This window comes from Arachis hypogaea, chromosome 20, assembly GCF_003086295.3.
Source record: "Arachis hypogaea cultivar Tifrunner chromosome 20, arahy.Tifrunner.gnm2.J5K5, whole genome shotgun sequence".
In the NCBI taxonomy this organism is placed as follows: Eukaryota; Viridiplantae; Streptophyta; class Magnoliopsida; order Fabales; family Fabaceae; genus Arachis; species Arachis hypogaea.
The window spans coordinates 19,655,968-19,677,492 of NC_092055.1; the positions used below are offsets into that span (position 1 = coordinate 19,655,968).

The window sequence follows — 21,525 nt, forward strand, 5'->3', positions numbered from 1 at the left end:
ACATTAAAACTTTAAGAGTTAAAATAATGATAAATAGAAAAATAAAAACTACAGAAATTCTTTAATAATTATAAATTATAAAATATGGATTTGGTGAAATATTTACTTAATCTTAGTTTCTTTTTAAATTTATAGTAAATTTACTTTCAACTTTAGAATTTTTTTAAAAATCTATTGTCACTTATAGAATTGATTTTAAAATTATGTTTAATTTTGAGAATAGAACAAATTAAAATACTAAAAATAAGATACAAAAAATATATTAATTGAGACATAAAAATTAGTATTTTTTTATTTAATAATAAATTAAATATAAAAAATAAATTATAAAAATTTAATTTATTCTTTTTTTCATATAAAAGTTTAAAAAAATATATAATGATAAAGCATGTAATTTATAAAAAAGATATAGGAATAATAAAAAAATTAAAAAATAAATTATATTCTTTACTAATATCTTGGTGTCTATTCTATCAAAAATAATATAAAATATATTAATTTAATATCTCAAGATATAATTTTTATTTTTATATCTTATTTTTAAATATAATTTTGTATCTTTGTATTTCTGTTTTAGTATTCTGTGTTTGTAAATAAATACAATGCATTAATAATTTAATAAGGTTTAACTAACTTATATTTTAAAAATATATGAAAATTTACAAATTTAAAAAGTTTCTATTAAAAATATAAAAAGTAAAATTTTTAATATATTTATTTTGTATTTATTAAAAAAATTAAAAAAATATTAATAATAATTTTATTAGGTGTCCTAAGCATATATATGTTAGTTTTTTGGTGACTTAAGCATATATATGTTAGTTAAATCCAATTCAATATTATCCAAGCCGTTTGTAAATAGACCATTGTTAGTAACTTCTCCTGCCAATTAGGTATCACTATGCTTTTTCCCCACATAATTATAAATATACAGAATATAATTTTAATAATTATTATAAAATTGGAAATTAGAAATAATAACCTAAAAGGAAAGGCACAATAGCACGGGGGGCATAATGGGCACGACAATGGTGACACTCTCCCACTCGGTGCTGCCGAGAGAGAGAGAAGAAGATTCAACGAAGGATTGAAGGGTGTGTTTGATCTTTCTTTGTCGTTATAGTAGACGTCGCATTCAAGAGCCTCTCTTACCGTTCCTTACTTACATTACATGTCTTCTACTCACACACCCATTTCCCTTCCTTCTTCCCTTCTCTTCTTCACTCTCGTTCCCAATGTAACCTTCACTTCCTCACCCATCACACTCACATTTTGTTCTCTTCTACTCTTCTCCTCAAACCGCCACTAAAAACACAACAAAACGGTACCCGCACTTCACTAATGGCTCTCGATTCGTCAACCGCGGTAAACGCTCCTTCATTTCCTCTGTCGTTTATGTCTCTAATTTCAACCTGCATTTTGAGTTCACCAGCTAAACGACACGTCGTTTGAACTAAATCGGAGCCTCAACCTCAACTTGTTTCCGTTTCTACTACTTTCTAAGAGCAAGTTGAGTTGAGTTGAGTTGCGTGGCGGTACTTTCCAGCTTTAATTCGAAAACGAAAGCTGGAGAAGTCTCTGCACGCACGCGCGTGCGTTTTGTGTGTGTGAAAGTGAACTGAAAACGACGCGATTTGATGTTGTAGGTTATTATGTTAATTGATTTTCGCCATTTTTTGTAAAATTCGAGTACATTAAGTTGGATTTGCTGAATGTCTTACTTTGACTGAACGGATCGCGTACTCAAGGTTAAATTGATGAGTCACATTGTTCAATTGCATTCCTAACCGACATTGCTTTTTTGCTTTTTTTTTTTTTTTTTTTTTTTTTTTTTTTTTTTTATGGTTGAATTTTGTTTTGCAGAAAGAGCATCAAATTCGAGAAGGGAATGTGAATGGGAATGTACCTGTGGGTTGTTCTTGTTTGAAGTTACTCAAAGCAGGTGTTGATGACCTTAATCGTCAGCTTCCTCTGGGTAATTTACTCTACTAGATTCATAATATAACTTTACAATGGTGCTCGATTCTTTTTTATTATTATTATTCTTTTTTTTTCTAAATTTATTTCAGAGGTTCCGCCGATTCGGGTTGAAGAGACTTCACATGCAGCCAGATTGCACGGTTCACATGTTGGTTCTTCTGTTTAGCGTGATTTAAATGTTCCTTTTTTTTCCTTCTAATTTAATTTTTAGTTCACGTAGTGAACTTTATGTGACTGAACAGTTATTACTTATTCGTTGGTAAGCATGAAATTGGCGGAAAAAAAAATACTGAATGTTAGGCTTTATATAAAGGCATGCCAGTGAGTAGAAAGTAGAAACAAAACCAAACTGTTACATTTTGGCATTTCATTATTGATGGTTCATGGGTTTGTGATGATTCACTATGTTAGAGTATTAGAACAGTAAGATTGAAAACAGAGCAACAAAGGTTACAAAATATATGCAGTGATGCTTCACTTTTTCTTTTTTTGGGTTACTGTTATCTTCCTTGATCCAAGTAGTGGATAGGGACAGCACAATGGCATCATTTGATCATTTGATCCATGAAGCCGATTCCACCTAGTAGGACAAGGATTTGTTGTATTGCTGTTACCTTGGTGTTTAAACATAAAATGAACTTAGCTTTTGGGTTTCTGTTTGACTTTGGTTTAATTTTAGTCACCTTATTACTTTGAACCATATATATATTTCAAATGGTTTCATGAAGCTTAAGACACACCAAAGCTGCACTTTTTTCTTTTTTCTTTTTTTTAATTAAAACTGGTAAAATACAAGGACCAAAAGGGAAAGGGGAAAGGAACTGGTATAAATCGAATGAGTTTCCAATGTGTTGCATGTTTTTCTTATTTGAAGTGCTTCATCAATTTTATGTTATTAATGATGGATATGACTCAATGTTCTGAAAAGTGAAGTCCTTGTATAAATACAGGGTCAAGATGTTTACAGCATTTCAATGTTGCATGAGGAAGGTGAAACTGCAAATTATGCTTCGCCGCTAGCTTTCTTAAGCATCCTACAGGTTCCTGATCAAGCTAAAAGCTCGGCTTGTTTAGATGTTGACCTAAATTGCCAAGACTGCTTTGATTTTCAAATGAAAGGCGATGAGTATTCTGAGTGCGTAATTGATATACCTAGTGTGAATGGAAACTCAGTTTCACCCGAATCCCATGAAGAGGGTGTTGAAACTTTTAAAACCGGGAACTCCCCAACTGTAAGTCAATTCTCATAAACTTATGTTCTTGATTGATGTTCTCTAAAATATAAATGAATAGATGGGTTCAATTAATTCCAGATATATTTGAGCAGTGATCATTCTTTTTGTCATTCATTTCTGTTTATTATTATTTTGAATCTCTTGGTATATATATACCAAGGACACAAATTCTATGAGTATCAGGACTGATATTTCACGACATTGCAGAGTGTACTGTGGAGAGAATCAAGTTTGAAATCAGGTGGAAAGCAACTGCAAAGTCTGATGAGCTTCAATTCAAGAGGTATGTTTGACATTCTTGGTCACCATGATATTTTAATTCAGATAAGATGATAGTTTTTCTTTACTGGAGATGATTATGTAGTTCGCACACAATAAGTAAGCAGACGGTTGGAATAGTTAGATCTGAAAAGAAATATTGTCCAAGTGATACAAATCAGTGGCATGATAACAAAAATGTGTGCTAGAAGCAGCAAGATAAATAGATGTATCCTCTCACATCTCAAAGAACAGATGCCCTCTTTACTATTGAAACATGTTCTTTTGTGATTGGATCTGGATGTCACTGACATGTGCTATAGAGTATTGATTAACCATATAGTTAACTTTTGCAAGGTGGTAAATATGGATAGGTTGGTATTGCCCCATTGCATTTGCATTTAATCAAACATATTAAAGACTCTGGTAATAACATTTGGTTGATCTGAACTTGAAGATAAGGATAAGTTACTTATAATCCTTTTGCATTTCCTGATTAATCACATGGAGAAGCCTTCATAGTTCGGTAAAGCGTAGTTTCCATGTTTTTATCCTAATCCTTTTTGTGATGTTTAAGCTACCAAGTGTGTTTATGTGCTTATGTTCTCCAACATCAACTAGATTGGTGATTTCTATACATTTTTAACTTTTATATCTCTAATTAACAGATAAACCAGTCAGTGAGAAGTTACATGATTTACCAAGTAACAGATGGAGAAGATATAAGCGTGCAGCTTCGTTTGATTCCAGAAAAGTTGCTCTTCTGTTTTCAATATTGTAAGTTCTAACAGATTAGACAATGAAAGAATAAGTTATCTACTTGCCCTGTAAATTTATATCTTCCATAGTATTTGATTGATGGATATTATTGAGTATATACCAATGTGATTATTTGACATGCTCAAATAAAAATTGCCGTAAAATAATAAAATAGACGTATCAGTTGATATAACTTCATCTATTATTATCTGAATTTTTTTTTTTCCATTTCCTGGTAAAACGTTTCTTTTTTTTTTCCCCCATAGTTGTAACAAAATATTTTAAAGCTATACATGTAGCACTCTGTTGTGAATTTATGAAAATAAATGTTGATGTTTCCAGGAGGCTGATAAGAATGAAAACAAAACACCCACCACTGAAAGAACATTAATTAGCATTATTTTAGTACGGTGTACAGTTGGCTTGTGTTTGATACAGCAGTACAATGTGTCGGGACTTGGTCCGATTGAGCTGAAACGGACATTTAATGCAAATTGTTATCTATTCTATATGAACATTAACCATAATGATCAATATCCTGCAGGTCAAGCTTTGGAACATTGATTTTGATATATCTGACGTTGAGGGTTAGGCAAAAGGCTGAAGGCTTTCTTAGTTGATGCTCTGATATTCGGTGCCTTTAAGTGCGTGTAAACTTCCATGGCTGTTTAATATGAACTTTGAATTGTAATAGGGGTGCTTATGATACTCAAGTTATATTGAAAATGTTGCTCGGGATAAGATTTGATGATTGAGGTCTACGTTTTCCTAAAACCCCAGTTTTAATTGAATCATCCGCCAAATCATAAAACTATAGTTGCCTGAAAGGGAATAGATTCTCAACTTTTGTTTTTTCTCAATTGTTAAATCTTGTATGACTGAATGGTGAGAAATTATATTTTACAGGATCAATTGAGAAAAAAAAATTGAGAAAATTTATTTTTCCATGGATCAAGTTTTCCGCAAAGATGGGCATGAAAATCTCAATATACAAGAGTAAAATAATAGTTGTGAACATTTTACTTATCTTTTATGCTCGATTACGTTAGTATGATATGCATCTATAGATCTCATACGATTATGTTCAAATATTAATTGTTTAGGGGTCTAAACTTCAGAAAAAATCGGAAATTCATCAAAATTAACAGGTCCTTATTTTATTATAGGGGAAAATGCATACTTACGTCCAAAAGTTTAATCAATGTGCATTGTACATTGTATCCTTTTGATTTGGAACACATGCATTCTAACCCCTTAAATTTTGTGCACTACATCCAAATTGTCAAATCTTCATTTTGCAACCACTTCTCCAATAGTTTGTCATTGGGGGTGTGCACTTCATAAACACAAGGGGTTTGATGCATTGTTTCTAAAATTTTGAGGATAAAATGCACATTGACTGAACATCAAGAATAAAAGTGCATTTTACCCTCATATATAAACTAGCATTGGTGGAACATATAACGTTCCTCTATTTAAGCATGTAACCATTTTCTAGAAATTCTAACCAAACCTTCAGTTTGAAGCTTTCTCTTCACGCATAAGCCGTCAGAGGTAACGGTGCTTCCTTCATGTCTACCACTAACAAAATTTCTATACTAGTACTTTATTACCTGTGCTCTTACATCTACGGTCTAACTGTATAATAATAAATAAAATCAAATAAATAACTACCAGATTTGTGTATATTGCGATTTGCCCCCTCACCAATATAATCATGCACGTTTAACATTTCCACCAGCACAAGCATACAAACCAATAATTGTGCCAAGTTAATAGATTTATATTAGCACCTTCGTTAACAGAGTTTCTTTAGCACGCACAACCTCCTCCTTGTTGATCTGACTGCGATGAATTCACAGTAGGTTTCAAATTTACGTCAACCATGTCTTCTTGTTTTGTAGAAGACATACTATCCATCCCCGGCAATGCTGCAGCAATCTTTCGAAACAAAGGCTGAAAGTTTGGGATTCAGACAACATACATGAATTGATAATAATAATAATAATAATAACTCAAAGGAATGAACATGTAAAAAGGAAATAACATAGTTGAACTCGACTGAAATCTCTAGACTGGCCTATTCTACGTAAAAAATAGTAGTGGAAACATGCCATCTTTCTTCCAGATTGATATGGTAAAGATCATAGACATTATAATCAGAAGTATGTTGCTCATATTTTTCTTTTATAAAAAAAAATGAGGGTTACAGGGAGCATTCGTTGATTTTTACCTTGATATTGAAGCCTGCTTTAGCACTGGTTTCTATAAACATGATTCCACTCTCACGAGACTTGGCGTCTCCTTCCTCTATAGAAACTTGTCTGTTCAAGTATAAAAAAAATGACACTATAAATTGAAACAGAAATTTGTTGATTTGCAAAAATAGCACTGTTTGGCCTCCTCTTCCACCACCACCAACAATATAATCTAACCTATTACCAATAACTTTTTGTAACATAATTACCCAGTTACCCAAGTAAATTAGGTAATAAATGAAAACTTAAATCACATCATAGAATGCAAAGACAACATGTGAATTATCAATATTTTTATGGAACAATAGTCATTGCAACATAGTATATTAGTATTGACCAAATTTAGAATCTCACTGCTAACCTTTTATCAACAAGATCAGTTTTGTTTCCAACCAAGACAATAATAACATCACTGCCTCGTTCTTGACGTACCTCCTCAACCCACTTGTTAGTGTTCAGAAATGATTGCCGGTCTGCATCAGAACAACTTGCTAAGGAATTTAATATTTATAATTTAATTTGAATCTTGATAGATTGTTTATACACGTCAGATCCACATGCAAACTTAACAGAGAAAGAGAAAACAAAAGACACACAGAAAGCTGATGTTTCCATACCACATGCTTTTTGTAAAATAAGAACAGAACAGTTAGTTAAAAACCAGGCTTAAGAATGTATTCATTTGCTATAATATCTTTTCTTCAAAATTCAAATACATAAATAACAAGAAGAAATTATGTCATAATAAAATATGTATGATCCATAAAGGACCTCGTTAATTAGACTTGATCCTAGTACCAAAGAGGAAAAGAAAAAAAACCATTACTCACTGGCTACATCATATACAATAACTGCAACAGAAGAATCTCTTATGTAGCTTGGAATTAGACTTCTAAATCTTTCTTGCCCTGCAGTATCCCTGTGAAGTTAAAATGCACTACACTGAGAGACATGCAAAGAATAGGTAAAATGGAAAAAACAAAAATGGACGATCTTGTCTAACAAGTTTAAGAGGAACATAGCCTACCAAAGCTGTAAACGAACCGTTCGATCTTCAAGGTACATTGTTTTCGACAAGAAGTCAATGCCAATAGTAGCCTGAAAATCAGATGATCAAGAAAGTTGTCAAGAGCCTAGTAGGTAGTAGCAGGACAAGGGAAATGAAAGTGTTGAAATGAAAATAGCATGAAAGGGAAGACAAAATTCTATCTCAGATAACTAATATAAACAAGAAGCATCACAAAATATAGTACACATAGAAACAACCCCTGTAAATCTATTTTCAAGCGAAATAATAACAATTCAAACATTTTTACAAGTACATACAGTCTCTTTTGCAGTTCTACTCTACTTCAGCACTTGTCTAACTCAAACTTCAATACGTGCATTGCTAATGCAATATCAATCTGTAAGCAACTGGTCTAACTCCCGGCTAAAATCAATCTTCGATTATATCAAAACGATATCAAACAACAATGTGTTTTGCTCCTGGTGAGGGCGAGGGGGAAGAGCCAGGGAAAAGTACAAGTTACAATTGCAGAATATCCATAATTCCTAGTTGTTTAAATTGGATGATACATAATTAGAATTTCTTGATTTGAGAACTGAGCAAGCCAGCAAAGCACATCTTAAGGCTGGGGAAATTTTTTTCTGGATTTTGCAGTTCAGGATTTTATTTTTCCAGTGCTTTTGACCAATTCTCATAAGAGAAACTGAGAAGTTGAAGAAACTTTAATTATTAGATAAAAGGAACTAAGGGGATGTTATTGAATGCACCCTGAGTTCTCTACTACTTTGTTGTCAATTTGACATAACAAGAACTTGCATTCACCCACTCACGACATATGCATCCTATCCAAATGTTTCATTGCTCTATTATTCTTATCAAACAGAATATTCAAAGTACTAACATGGTTCTAAAGGGAGAAAAGAAAGTTAACTAAGAGTATTGCACTGTTCTCAGCGGATAATACGTGTTCAAGATATACGAGTATTACACTGAATTTTTATTAGGATGTACCACAAGTTTGCAGGAACAGTCAAGATATACGAGTAACTAATGCCTAACTGCTTTACCGTATTATTTGGAGTTCTATATTTGTTTATTGATATTTAAAGTTTAAGATTTCATGTCTGAGGTTCAAGTAACTTGTTTATATTTTAGGCAGGGAATCATGTATGATGCATACAACATAATTATGTTTCTTGTTTTGGATGTACTTCTTAACCTGTACTAATTCACAACTCTTAAACTGAACAAAATAATTCTTAATACGATTCAAGATATCACAGTTAATCACGTGAGATAAACAGGTCTTAAAAATCATAGCAAAAGTCATTCTGATACTTATTTTCCAATTAAATACAGTATTAAGTGATCAATGAATAGCATGAACTTATTCTGATCTTAATTCTTAACTCCTAACAGAGCATACACAGAAATGGCTAATTTTTGAAAACGGAAACACTATTCTAATTCAGGTTGATCCGCACAAAACTACGCAAAGAAGAAGAGATCAACGGGAAATGCAAAATCAAAACCAAAACCAAAACCATTCACGTTTGATAAACCGATCAAATTGAATTGAGAACCGATCAACGAAAACCATTGAAGAATGATCAAACAAAACCAAAACCTGAAAAGATCGAGAATATGGTGAAGGACCTGATAGGTAGTGTCGAATTTGTCATACATGAAACGTGTGATGATACTGGTTTTTCCAACCGATTGATCGCCTAAGAAAACGAGCTTATACTTGGCGAGAGGTGACACCGTCGCCATTTTTTTCTTTTTGAATTATCGATTTGGAAATGTATCGTTTACGCGAATGCGAGTAACGGAGAGTGAGATTAGGTTTCAGATCTGGATCTGAACCTCTCTCAGAGAGAGAGAGAGAGAGAGAGAGAAGAAAGGGACAGAAAATTGTTGACGACGACCGGAGGGTCGCAATTCAAAGTTTGATGGCTTTATATATGGCTGTGGAGAGCGCCAACCACGACGAAGAGGACCGTGTCACCGCCATTTTCTTTTTATTATTTTAATTAAGAATAATAATACACATTAAATTTTTTTTTAACTAAGTCCAACAAAAATATCTAACATAATAAAAATTAATTATGTGTAGTGTTATTTTAAATTTTATTTTTTAATTTAATTAAATTTTATTCATAACAAAATTTAAATGTGTAGTATTATTCTTTAATTATTTTATTTTGACAAATTTTGCCCCTTCCTTCTTACATTTGGGCACTTATAAGTTATATCCCTTCCCTTAATTGAAGCAACCAAAATGGAAGCAAAAAAGCAGGGCAGTCTAACTCCATTGCTAAGTTACTAGAAATATTCAGTTCGTGTCTTTCTATTTGTTATTTTGGCTAAATACAAAGTTATTACGATAAATATTAATAATCTTTAACTAATAAAAAATATTAGAAAAATCTTCAATAATTTTAAGTATATAATTGATATTTAATAATAATTTTTGTATAAAGGAATGATAAATATTATGAGAAAAATAAAGTGGCAAATAAACAATGTATAAAGTAAAATAATACGAGTCATCGTGATAATTCTTTTAAATGAAGTTAATAAAATAAAGAATTTAATTTTATATTGATAATACAAAAAAAATTATACATGTATTTAATTATGCCTCGACATATATAACTATACAAGGTTGGAAGTGTAAATCCCGTAAAATTAGCGAATAATTAGTCAATAAATTGGATTTTAATTAGGAAAATTAAAAATGCAAAACTAATATCAAAATAGGTATAGAGCTCTTTAAAACGAGAATTTTGATACCAATTTCGAGAAATTTGGCCCAAAATTAGATCGGATGAGTCAAACACTACTAGAAAACTAGTTATTACAGACGGATATTTCCGACGGATTTTATCCCACGAAAATACAAACGAAATTTCAGAGAGATTTTTGTCGGAAAACAAAAAAAATGAATTAGCATAAATTACAGACGTAAAACAAAATCCGTCGATAATTTCGTCAGTAAAAATAATTTTTTTCCGTGAAAAATGGTTACAGACGGAAAATTCGTCTGTAATTAAATAGACAAAACGCTGCGTTTCATTAAATTATTACAGACGGAAAATCCGTCTGTAATTTAAAATTTTCTGTCGAAAATATTTAATTAAACCCAAATGAAACTCGACCTTCTTCCAGCTTCTTCCAAATGAAACACGGCTTCTTCTTCTCTCCGTAGCACAAGCTACTTCTTCTCTCCGTGGCTGCTACTTCTGCTTCTTCCGCCGCTGCCGCTGCCGCCGTTGCGTCGCACAATCTCTCTCTGTCATCCCTTGCGTCGCACGAGATCCCTCCGCCGCCGCTCTCGTCGCATCTACTCCCATCGTCGCAGAGCTCTCTCTGCCGCCGCTCTCATCGCATCTGCTCCCTCTGGCTCCTCTTCCATCTAATCTCAACTCGCTCCCTCAGTTCTTCTCGTAACCATATCAAATTTCAGGTATATATATCCTGATTTTGTGATTCTATTCTTCGTGATAAATTTTAGGGCTCAATTTTTCTATGACAGATTTAGGTTTATCATACTCTACTTTTGTGCTTTGTTTGAATCTACAGGTTTACTCTAATTTTGATGAATTATTTTCTGCAATCGAAGCTTTTTTGACCTAAAATTCATGGTAGGCCATTGCTTTCTATAGTTTTTAACTTTCATAGTTTGATATTGATTTTGATGACATTGGCTCCTGGTAAACTAATGTTCAGAGAGCAGCAACTGGAAGGAGACTATCGACAGCTTCACTCGCGATTGAGGACTCACTTGGAAAGTATAGCATTTTATGGTGGAGAAATGAGAGAAGAAGCCCATATTCAACAGAAGTTTAAGACCTTGGTTAGGCATTTGAGTAGTGTCCTACATGACCATTGGTGGTTTGGCATGATTCAGGACTTTTTATTGAAGTACTTTGGTGCTACAGTTGCTGTTATTCTGATAATTGAGCCTTTCTTTTCTGGCCATCTAAGGTCTGACAGTTCAACTTTAGGGCATGCAGAGATGCTAAGCAATCTAAGATATCATACTAGTGTTATTGTTTCCCTATTTCAGTCACTGGGAACTCTTTTTATTAGTGCAAGACGGCTCAATCGACTCAGGTATATTAAATCTGTCATTTATCCTTTTTAGAAGTTGATATCGGTTTTTATTCTTGGTATGTAGGCATATGTTATATACAAATCCTTGCAAAGTTCAAGCCTATATATTCTAAGTAAACTATATATTTTATAGTGGTTATGCTGATCGCATTCATGAGTTAATGGCTGTATCAAGGGAGCTAAGCCTGGAGAATGGGAAATCTTCACTCCAAAGACGAGGAAGTAGAAGTTTCATAAGTGAAGCTAACTACATTGAATTCTCTGGTGTCAAGGCAAGTGATTTCAATGAATCATCTATACACCTGAACTTGTCATTATGATTTTGTTATTATTTTGATATTGATGCTGCTCCCAAAATTCAGGTTGTAACTCCCACTGGTAATGTCTTAGTGGATGACTTGACTCTTAGGGTTGAGTCATCTTCTGTATTCATCAGTAGTTTTGCATCAATCTATCTGTCTTATTTTAATGTTTCTTTCAGAAAGGAGAATCAGATTCACTTAGAAAGTTCCCTTCTAAATCTTGTCCTTTAAGATACGGAACTACAAAGATTCAAGAAGATGCCCTCACTCTGTTTCAAGCTGCATTATGTGAATTTTTGGGCTTTTGCAACTCTAAGACTCATGGGAATGAAAATAACAACTGGGGAGTTACATCACTGTCTGTTTCTACTAGTAAGATTGTCCCCATACCATCTGTAAGTTTGAACTACTTCCGTTACAAATTTTCTCTCAACCTTAGAACAGTAAGCACATCATAAGGTTTTGAAATGCTTATTATAGCATTGATATATATTATCAATAAGCTATATGTTCAATGTTTAGGTGCATACTTGCTAGCTTACCCTTTAAAAATTTTTCTTTTCGCTGATCGTAACTCCTTAGCAAGTGATAGCTGTTTCTGTCACAGTGGTATTGAAATTTTTATCAAAACTGTATGTTTCCAGGGGACACATTCCATTGTAAAATATTTTGGTGGGCAAGTTCCATCTAGCTCATCATTTAATCAACTACTAGGCAATGCATTTGATGAAGCTGTACCAGGCAATGCATTTAGTCAGTTTTCTTAATGGAGTAACCTAGTAATGCTATGTTTATGCATTAAGTTGGCACCATCCTGTCTCAAAAAAAAAAGATGGTATTGTAATAAGTTAACAATGAGCTTCAAGGACCTATACCAATTTCTAGTGGCAGTGTACCTGGTCTTGATAAGTTGCACCATGCCAAACATTTGTGAGTCAACTCTTTTATTTTCTGCAATAAATGGCTTACTACTTTTTTAAAAGATATTTATCCAATTAGTGGGTAGAAGAGAAGACTGGTGGTCAAATACCTGCATCCACTGTTGCTTCTGTTTCCATTGAACTTTTTGTTCCTCTATTGATACAGAACTTCCCAATTCTACTTCAAATTCGAGTGATCAATTAATCGATCCTCTGTTTTTGTTTTTTTTCACTCTCCAGGTTGGAATTGAAATGCAGAGAAAAGCAACATTGCCGTCCAGGGACGCAAAAAGCGGCAATGCGAACAGCATGAGTAAGTTGTTATTATGATCTGAACCCTTAGGGGGTTGTTGATCAGTCTCTAAATATCATATAAGCTGAGGTGTTCCTTTATGTGTGCAGTATGGACTTTTTTGTTAGTTTAGGAGACCTAGTCTAGGCATGGATTTGATAACAAAGCTTAATATAGGTTATATTGGGTGGACTTTGCCTGGCCAGGCTCTACAACGGCATTTGTGGTGCTGAAGTTCTCCCTCTTCTGTTTGCTTGCAGGAACCAGATACAGAAATTTATGCAAGCATGTTGGATTCATTGAATGAATGCTTACAGGTTAGTATCATTAGATGATAAATATTATACAAAATTAGGGGGTGTTACACTCGAAGTTTGATACTTAACATTCTAATTGGAAATAAAATCTAGCTTCACATATATTAGCTAACATCATAAGTGATGCTAATAAAGCCAAAACTAAAAGGTTTTGTTTATTTCATGTTTCATAATTGATCTAGAATTCTAGATTAGGATATATATATATATATATATTTGTTGAATTGGTTATTAATCTGTTCAACCATTGCCCCTCATTTCCATGTGATAGTAAGTCTGCTCCACTTTGTAATTGTTGTGGTTTTTGTAGTCTTGTTTTTAAAAATAATCATATATTATTATGCAAGAATTTTCACTCCCCTTCACTATTAAGATGGATGCCTATTGCTTGCTTCCTTTTGAAGACTCTTTTTGTTGTCACTTATTTATTTTATAATCAAATTATTACAAGGAAAGAGTAATTCCTGTGTAGCATCAATCCAGTATGTGTTCTAATCTTTTTGTGTACTTCAGATTTCTGGGATGCTTTTGGATGAAAGCCAGGTCAGGTCCATTGTTGACGAGATAAAACAAGTGATCACAGCTAGTTCAAGTAGGAAAAGAGAGAGGGCAGAGAGGACCAAAGCTGAAGATTTTGATGCTGAAGAGAGTGAGCTGATTAAAGAGGAAAATGAACAAGAGGAAGAAGTTTTTGATCAAGTTAGTTGTTTAAATTCGTTTTTAAAAAATCTGAGTTATGTTGATTGCTGGACTACTGTCTTTGTATTATGTTTGTACAGATCAATTCTTTGGTCATCCTTTCAAAACATTTATGTGTCCCAGGTGGGAGAGATATTGGGAACTTTGATCAAAACCTTCAAAGCCTCCTTCTTACCTTTCTTCGATGAACTGTTATCATATTTGACACCTTTGTGGGTATGTTCCTCCCAGAAGCTGTCACTTCTCTTCTCTAATTAGTTTTTCTGTTGATATTAACTGCATTTTTATTATTGAGCTGGTCATTTAGCATTTTGATTTGGGTACTAGATCATACTTGAAGTATATGTAACTGTTTATACTTTTCTGTTTTCTATGTTTTAGCTGCACTGAATTGTAGTAATGGCTCTAAAATGTAGGATCTGTGTGATAGCAGCAATCTCTGACCATATTATTTTTGGAATATTCTTGAATTCTTCAAGTCACACTGTTGAAAGCTTTAGTTCAACGATGAATCTTCATTCTTGCTTTGGGAATTTAATTTGGATGTGGGTTATGTTCAAATAAATTGGGAGTTAGAGATGAGCCATTCATTCTGCAGGGTTAATTCTTCAGGGCAATAAAATTGCACACACACACACACACACATGAGCTCACATATTGCTTTTATATTAAATCATAATCTTTTCTCAACTGTTGGATATAGGGAAGGGACAAGACACCTGAAGCGAGGAGAATTGCCATTTATATTAAATCATAATCATAGTCGAGGCATTATTGGTGCTTTGTAATTCCTAAGGGGAAATTATACAAGAAAACTAAAATATATATTATTGCCATTTATGTTGGTAATAAGCTGCATAAATATTCGATCTTAATGAATCTGAGATATTTACAGTTTGAGGCTACTGCTTCATCACCAGTCTGCAGTTGATGCTGATCAATTGGAAGGGTCTGTGACATCTCTATCAAATTTGGATGATTCTGATTCTTCTAAATATCTAGTTCGGAAGAAGGTTCAAGAATCCTTGGAAAACTTAAAGGAGGAGGCAGTTGTTCCTAAAAGGTCCATTCGATGGGAACTTGGTTCCAGTTGGATACAGCATCTGCAGAAATAGGAAACATCAAAAGAATTTTTTATATGGTCGTTATTTGCATAACTTAGTATAGTTGAACAATATATTGAGTTTATGTTTTGAATTATAGTTGATGTATCAACACACTTTGATATATGGTTGTTATTTATTATAGTTGATGATCAATACATTTTGTTTATGTTTTGAATTATATTGACTTGCTTGTTTATAGTACTTTTCTTTTAGTTTGATAATACGATGAATTTGTTTATTTTTTGAAATATTATAAATATTCGAATACAAATTAGATAAAAAATTTATATTAAATTTATATTTATTTTGTATGAAAACAAGCTTATTTTGTAATTAGAAAAATAAAAAAAAATCTATTTTACCTTAATAAAGGATTTACAGACAAATTTTCTGTTTGTAATCAGAGTGTGAGATGATTTTGCAAAGTTTAAATTACAGATGGAAAATCTGTTAGAAAATCCGTCTGTAATTACAGACAAAAAATCTGTCTGAAAATCTTTCTGTAATTACAAACGGAAAATCCGTCTGAAAATCTGTCTGTAATTACAGACGGAAAATCCGTCTGAAAATCTGTCTGTAATTACAGACGGAAAATTTGTCGGAAAGTTCGTCGCCTTCGGAAAATGGATGGAGAATTTACAGAGGGAAAATCTGTCGGTAATTTTCCGACGGAAAAAAAATCTGTCGGTAAATAATTTTCGACGGGGCTTTTACAGAGGGACAAAATCCGTCGATAATTTTGTCGGTAACCAAAAATCCGTCTGTAATAAAGACTAAATCTGTCTGTAAATCTGTCTGTATTAAGCCATTTTCTAGTTGTGAAACCGGTTGAATCGAATTCAAACCGAACCCGTGAGCGCAACCGGCCCCGCATATAAATGAGCTAAAGCTCATTTTCTTCTCTAAGAACACAACAGAAGAAGCGCTAGACACAGGGAGAAGAAGAGAAGGGTATGAAACCCTTGTTTCAATTTCCAAACGCCGTAACCTCTCCGTTCAAGCTCCGATCGCGGCATCGTTTGTGGTCACGCGTCCAGCGCGTCGAACTCTACATTTCTGTCGGATCAATTTCACCGGTAAGTCCTAATTCTATCTCAGAATCTCTACCCCCTTTTTTATTCTAGAAATTGAGGCTTGTAATGAGATTTTGCCAAATTCGGTGTTCTAGGTCCGATTAAGCTTGCGGAACTCATTGGATTTGAGTTGCTGTGCGTATGGGTATGGTAAGGAGCACCTAAACCTTAGTCAATTTTGATTTTACTATGTAAAAACTGAATTTGGGATATATATGTGCATTGGAATTGAATTGTGGGCATTTGGAAGCTTGGTGGTGATTGGAGCTAAGATTGTGGTTGAATTCTCAAGCTTGTGGGGGCTGTATGTATAGCTAGTGTGGCTGCCTTGGACCAAACACGGTGATCGGCCAAAGTATGGTTTAGGTTTCGCGCGTTTAATATATAAGGCTCTGTGAAAACTTAGGCTAGGAAACTATATATAGGATAAGTTGAAATGGTTAAATGCATTAAATGATTAGCTTTGTGATGTTGATGGATAAATTGATGAGTGGACTTGTGTTGGAATTAATGGACATGAGATGTTGAAATTAATGAGAATGAGCTATTGATGTTAATAAATATGTGTTATTGGAATTTATAATGGTGAGTTGATGATATTGTTGGTATATGTTAATGAAATTTTGTGGTTATGGCTTGTTGATTGGTTAATGATGATTTATAGGTTGTTATTGATGAATTGAGGAAGTAAGTTAATGAATTTTAAAGTTGTAGCTTGTAATTAGAATGGTGGATTTTGGAGTTATTGTATGAATTTTATAGGATGGTAGGAGCATTAATGACTTAGTAGTTGGTGTTAATGAAAAGGGACTGGTTATGTTGCAAATGTGCAGGTTTTATGAGTAAAGGAATGTGAATTTGGTAAAATGGGGTTTGATATAATTTGGTAAAAAGTGATTTTCGATGAATTTTGGTAGTCCATAACTTGCTCCTCAAATTTTGGATGGAAATGCGGTTTGTTTCAAATAAAAGATGGTTTTACAAGCTTTTGAACGATATAAATTTTGTGAAAAATGGAATTTCGTAAAGAAATTTATGGATGACGGAAGTTTGGTGTAAAAAATGTGAATGCAGGTGGTTAATTTCTGGTTTTGCAGCTTTCTGGGTAATCTGTTATTTTTTTTGGAAAAGCGTACATCCACGCGTACGAGTGGCCCATGCATACACGTGGTGTGGCATTTTAAACTGGGCATACGGGAGTGGCCCATGTGTGCGCGCAATGAGCCAACATGCATGACCACGCGTACGCATGGTAAGGGAATGCGCGCGCGTGATACCTTTTCACACTACCACGCGTGCGCGTGCACGGGCACGCGTGGCCCCTGCTTGCTGCAAAATTGGATTTTTGTGTTTTAAACCAGATTTTCACTTCTAAACCCCCATTTTTATCCTTTTAAACATAATGTAGAGTACTAAGTCCAGTAACTAGGTGAAGCTAGGGAAATAGGGTACCTTGGGAATGAAGAAAAGAGAAAACCTGAGGATTTATAAGAAAAATAGATGGATATTAAAAGAAGTTATGATGCCATGGCTTGATGAATGATTAAATAATGATTATGAACATGAATTGGCTTATGAATGATGTTATCTGAGATACGAACTTCCTTGGGTAACAGAACCGTGGCTTGCCACCACGTGTTCCAGGTAGAATCTCGATACGTTGTTGACCTTACGTCGTAAGGGTGACCGGGCACGTATAAATTCCTGGGTATGGATAACCTCCATTGAGTGATATATGAATGAATGATTAAATGATGAATTTATGTGAAATCTATGCATAGACTCATGGAAATGCATGACGGGAGATAGTCTAAGGTTTTCGGACTTGTCGGGTTGGCTGGATAACCGACAGATGAGCTTCATCAGCCATAGGACAAGCATGCATCATATGCATCTTGTTTGTTTTTCTGCTGTGCATTACTTGGGATTGCCTAATTAAACATATATCCTGCTAATTGTTATACTTGTTATTTGCACTATCTGTTTCCTACTTGTGCGTGAACTTGTTTGGTTGTTTGTCTATGCTGAATCATGGATGATGGAGGAACGGAGGAAGGGTGGAATGGTTTGGTGTTTATGCTAGGTTTAAAAGTGAGTAAGTTTAGGAATGCTTAGATCACATACCCCTTTTTATGGCTTCTGCTTAGAAATTAAGTTCTATAATTGTATGATGGAGTTCTAGGATTGCCTCTGGCATTCCCAGGACCTTATTTATTATACGCGTGGCACCTTTACCATACTGAGAACCTCCGGTTCTCAACCCATACTGTGTTGTTGTTTTCAGATGCAGGTCGAGAGACTCCTCGCTAGGTGTCTGAATTCCTGAAGCGGAGTCATCCCCGAAACATTTTGGGTTTCTGTTTGTATATATATATGTACTTGAGCACTTAGTTTGTCTCCAAGTAATTAGACTATTTTGTTCCTCATAGAGGTTACCGGAGAGTTAGGGACTGGTTTCTGTAGTTTGGGTATCTGGGATACTTATGTATATATATGTAAATATTCTCCGGCCAGCCTTAGCTTTGCAGGCTGAGTCAGGAGCTAGTTTCACTGTATTTTTGACTCTCTTTTCGTTCTTTCATTCATTTATATCTTGAACCTTTAGGTTTCTTAGCACGCAAGTAATTCTATTCCCTGAGCGTTGCGCTTTTTATTTTGCGATTTTTGTTTACCCGTTTTTCAAGGCTCCTAGTATATTATCTCTTTTCGTTATTATATGTAAATATTTTCTTATTAGAGGTCCGTAACACCACACTACCTCTGTTCTACCACATAAGCGTAAAACTCTGTTTAGTAGGGTGTTACATTATGGTATCAGAGCAGTTTGTTCCTATAGAGCCCGAGGACGGACTGATTATGCTTCTGTGCATTCTCTGTGTATGTGTCTATGTGCTATTTGGATATCTAATTGATATGTGTAGCATACATGTTCGTGAGCATGCATTTGGGACTCTTAAGCACTAAACTTGAGATATTGAGATTGATCACCCTAATATCAATTGTTTGGTGTGAATAGGGACTAAATGTCGTCTCGCAGATCCGAGCGAGGTAACCAGAGGGAAAATCTTAGAACTGAACCGATGCAAACACTTTGAGATGGAAGCTCGGGTGCTGGTACAAGCAATGTAGGTCAATATTATAGATCTATGACCCTTACGGACTTCCTCAAGAGTGGTCCACCTCAGTTTAATGGAAATGCCAATGCGTTGGAAGCTGATCGGTGGTTTTGAGATGTGGAGAGGTTTTTGTACACTCATCATATTCCTGAAGTACAGTCGGTGGAAATAGTAACCTACATGTTGAAGGGAGATGCTCAGAAGTGGTGGCAGGAGTTATGTCATACCTTGCAGGTGGAGTTAACAGATGTCCCTTGGAGTAGATTTAAGACGGAATTTTACGGGAAATATTTCTTGCATGCACTTCGCACTGCAAAGGAGTTGGAGTTAATGTAGCTGAAGTAAAAAGATATGTCAGTTGCTGACTATACCCATGAATTCGACAACCTGTGCCATTTCTCAAAAGTTTGTCAAGGAAATCCAGCTAACTATGAGGAGTGGATGTGTGCTCAGTATGAGAAAGGACTTAGGAGAGATATCTTTAACTACGTGTATCCGCAAAAGCTAACGAATTTCACCGAATTGGTTAAGAAGAGCCAACTCGCAGAAGATTACTCCATGAAGTTGGCGAAGCTACAGGAAAGCTATGGAGAGACTGCTTCAGACGAGCCGCATAGGGCCGGGCTAGGTGTATGTTACAAGTGCGGGAAGCTGAGGCATATAGCTCAAGACTGTCCACAGAAGAAACGCCGGGATGCAGCCGAATCCGATTTTCAGACCTGAGGTAACCATGAACTAGCAGTTGAATTTCAATTCGTAATGCATGACAAGTTTTGATGATCATGGAGTCCGAGCCGATGGTTAGTCGAAGACTATTAGTTGTTGAGATGGAGTGATACTTAGTTAACTTAGAGGAGTGGCTAGGTTCTTGAAGGATAAGAGCCAGACTGACGCAGTGAAAGCAGGGTGGATTATACCTAAGGAATTGGAACTGTCGAGAGCTATGCGGAGTTACCGTTTGAAATCTAGTGACGTTAAGACTTCGAGGAAGAGGAATAAAGAGGATTCAACCTTTAGTTACTAATTAATTAAGAGACGTGTCAAGGTAAGACCAAATTCCTATACGAGAGAGTTCTTGAGACCATTCTTGAAGATGTACCAGAATTTTCACCTTAGAGAGAACGTGAGTTTGTGATAAACTTAGTGTCAAAAGCCGGATTAGTGTTGATTGCACCACAAGTAAAGACGTCATTATAATCGGTAAAACTCAGGACCGAGTTGAAGGGAGTACTGGAAGAGAGAATCTAAGTGTTTCTTTGCGAGAGCATGCCAACTAATCTTCACGACTTAATCTAACCTTTCTCTTATAGCTTACATTGAAAGCTCCATCTTGAATCTTTTTCTGTAAAAGTCCAATTCATCGTTCTTCCGAATTTGTTCTTTACTCGTATAAAGCTTGTCTCTTTTGAAATAAGCCTGAACTCATTTTAATATAATCGCATAATCTTTGAATCCTAGAAACCTGCGGTGCGTGGAGTTGCTCTCTTGTGGAAACTCGCATTCTTTTAAAGCCAACTAGAACCTATTTAATTCGGCATGCCTTATTCTTTCTATTCAAGCTTTGATTCGAACTTCTTTCCTGAGATGCAACTAGGTTTCTCTTCTTGTGCATTCCATTAATTCTGTACAACTCTGGTTAACTATATGCAAGACTTTCTTTTGAATTCTTGTGAACACCGTTCGTGTTACTCGTTCGTCTCTTTGAACATAACATTTCTTTGAAAAATCAACTCGTATTGGATCTTACGACGCGCATAACTCTTAGATGCAATTATTAGAGTATCAATCCTTTAGAGCAAGACTTTTGAACATGAAAATAAACCAGCGGCATTACTAGGGAATTTAAAACCTTAATCCTCGCCGATCGTACTGCTCGTGACTAAATAGATGCAAAGAGGTGCACCGTGTGAATGAAATACCAGGATACGATGGAAGCCTTCGAGCCATGGAAAGAAGATTGATCTTCATGCCAATGCTTGTATCATTTGAGCCTAACGAACCATTCAGGGAATGACTACGATGTATTATAGGAGGACTTAAGAGGCGTGCTGATGCGACATCGTAAGGTTGCAGTAGACGCCC

At 34.7% G+C, this 21,525-nt stretch overlaps 3 protein-coding genes across 28 annotated transcripts; 2 read left to right on the forward strand and 1 right to left on the reverse strand.

Moving 5' to 3' along the window:
* Positions 1–1,006: 1,006 nt before the first annotated feature.
* On the forward strand, positions 1,007–5,006 carry LOC112784233 (uncharacterized). Its single transcript, XM_025827380.3, has 7 exons — positions 1,007–1,365; positions 1,864–1,975; positions 2,070–2,128; positions 2,931–3,212; positions 3,423–3,498; positions 4,142–4,250; positions 4,777–5,006. The coding sequence occupies exons 1-7, from the start codon at positions 1,342–1,344 to the stop codon at positions 4,850–4,852; spliced, it is 738 nt and encodes a 245-aa protein (XP_025683165.1). The 5' UTR covers positions 1,007–1,341; the 3' UTR covers positions 4,853–5,006.
* A 357-nt stretch (positions 5,007–5,363) lies between these two features.
* Positions 5,364–9,517, reverse strand: LOC112784234 (ras-related protein RABH1e). Its single transcript, XM_025827381.3, has 6 exons — positions 9,156–9,517; positions 7,518–7,588; positions 7,321–7,409; positions 6,852–6,963; positions 6,466–6,556; positions 5,364–6,188 (listed from the first exon to the last, which is right to left on the reverse strand). The coding sequence occupies exons 1-6, from the start codon at positions 9,270–9,272 to the stop codon at positions 6,045–6,047; spliced, it is 624 nt and encodes a 207-aa protein (XP_025683166.1). The 5' UTR covers positions 9,273–9,517; the 3' UTR covers positions 5,364–6,044.
* Positions 9,518–10,608: 1,091 nt separating this feature from the next.
* LOC112784232 (ABC transporter D family member 1) lies at positions 10,609–15,432 on the forward strand. Of its 26 annotated transcripts, none has more exons than XM_072229465.1 (11): positions 10,637–10,968; positions 11,085–11,146; positions 11,232–11,618; positions 11,752–11,894; positions 12,104–12,315; positions 12,565–12,850; positions 13,081–13,153; positions 13,310–13,449; positions 13,963–14,148; positions 14,272–14,364; positions 14,852–15,432. In XM_072229465.1, exons 3-6 carry the CDS (start codon positions 11,317–11,319, stop codon positions 12,685–12,687), a joined length of 780 nt encoding a protein of 259 aa, XP_072085566.1. In that variant the 5' UTR covers positions 10,637–10,968; positions 11,085–11,146; positions 11,232–11,316; the 3' UTR covers positions 12,688–12,850; positions 13,081–13,153; positions 13,310–13,449; positions 13,963–14,148; positions 14,272–14,364; positions 14,852–15,432. The 26 variants fall into 26 exon arrangements, with proteins under 26 accessions (XP_072085572.1, XP_025683164.1, XP_072085566.1 ...); XM_072229463.1 differs by having other exon boundaries at positions 15,044–15,432; XM_072229467.1 differs by having other exon boundaries at positions 13,339–13,449.
* Positions 15,433–21,525: the final 6,093 nt, after the last annotated feature.

What these genes read in the sequence shown, in the direction of transcription:
- LOC112784234 (XM_025827381.3), bottom strand. Translation starts at nt 9,272, where the DNA reads ATGGCGACGGTGTCACCTCTCGCCAAGTATAAGCTCGTTTTCTTAGGC. An exon ending in ACGGTTCGTTTACAGCTTTG is followed by an intron (nt 7,410 to 7,517) that starts GTAGGCTATGTT and finishes TTAACTTCACAG; the next exon opens with GGATACTGCAGGGCAAGAAA. An exon ending in TATTGTATATGATGTAGCCA is followed by an intron (nt 6,964 to 7,320) that starts GTGAGTAATGGT and finishes GTTCTGATGCAG; the next exon opens with ACCGGCAATCATTTCTGAAC.
- LOC112784233 (XM_025827380.3), top strand. Translation starts at nt 1,342, where the DNA reads ATGGCTCTCGATTCGTCAACCGCG. An exon ending in AAACCGGGAACTCCCCAACT is followed by an intron (nt 3,213 to 3,422) that starts GTAAGTCAATTC and finishes ACGACATTGCAG; the next exon opens with AGTGTACTGTGGAGAGAATC. An exon ending in GATGAGCTTCAATTCAAGAG is followed by an intron (nt 3,499 to 4,141) that starts GTATGTTTGACA and finishes TCTAATTAACAG; the next exon opens with ATAAACCAGTCAGTGAGAAG.
- LOC112784232 (XM_072229456.1), top strand. Translation starts at nt 11,317, where the DNA reads ATGAGAGAAGAAGCCCATATTCAACAGAAGTTTAAGACCTTGGTTAGG. An exon ending in ATTCTCTGGTGTCAAGGCAA is followed by an intron (nt 11,895 to 12,103) that starts GTGATTTCAATG and finishes TCTTTCAGAAAG; the next exon opens with GAGAATCAGATTCACTTAGA. An exon ending in CGGCAATGCGAACAGCATGA is followed by an intron (nt 13,154 to 13,338) that starts GTAAGTTGTTAT and finishes TTGCCTGGCCAG; the next exon opens with GCTCTACAACGGCATTTGTG.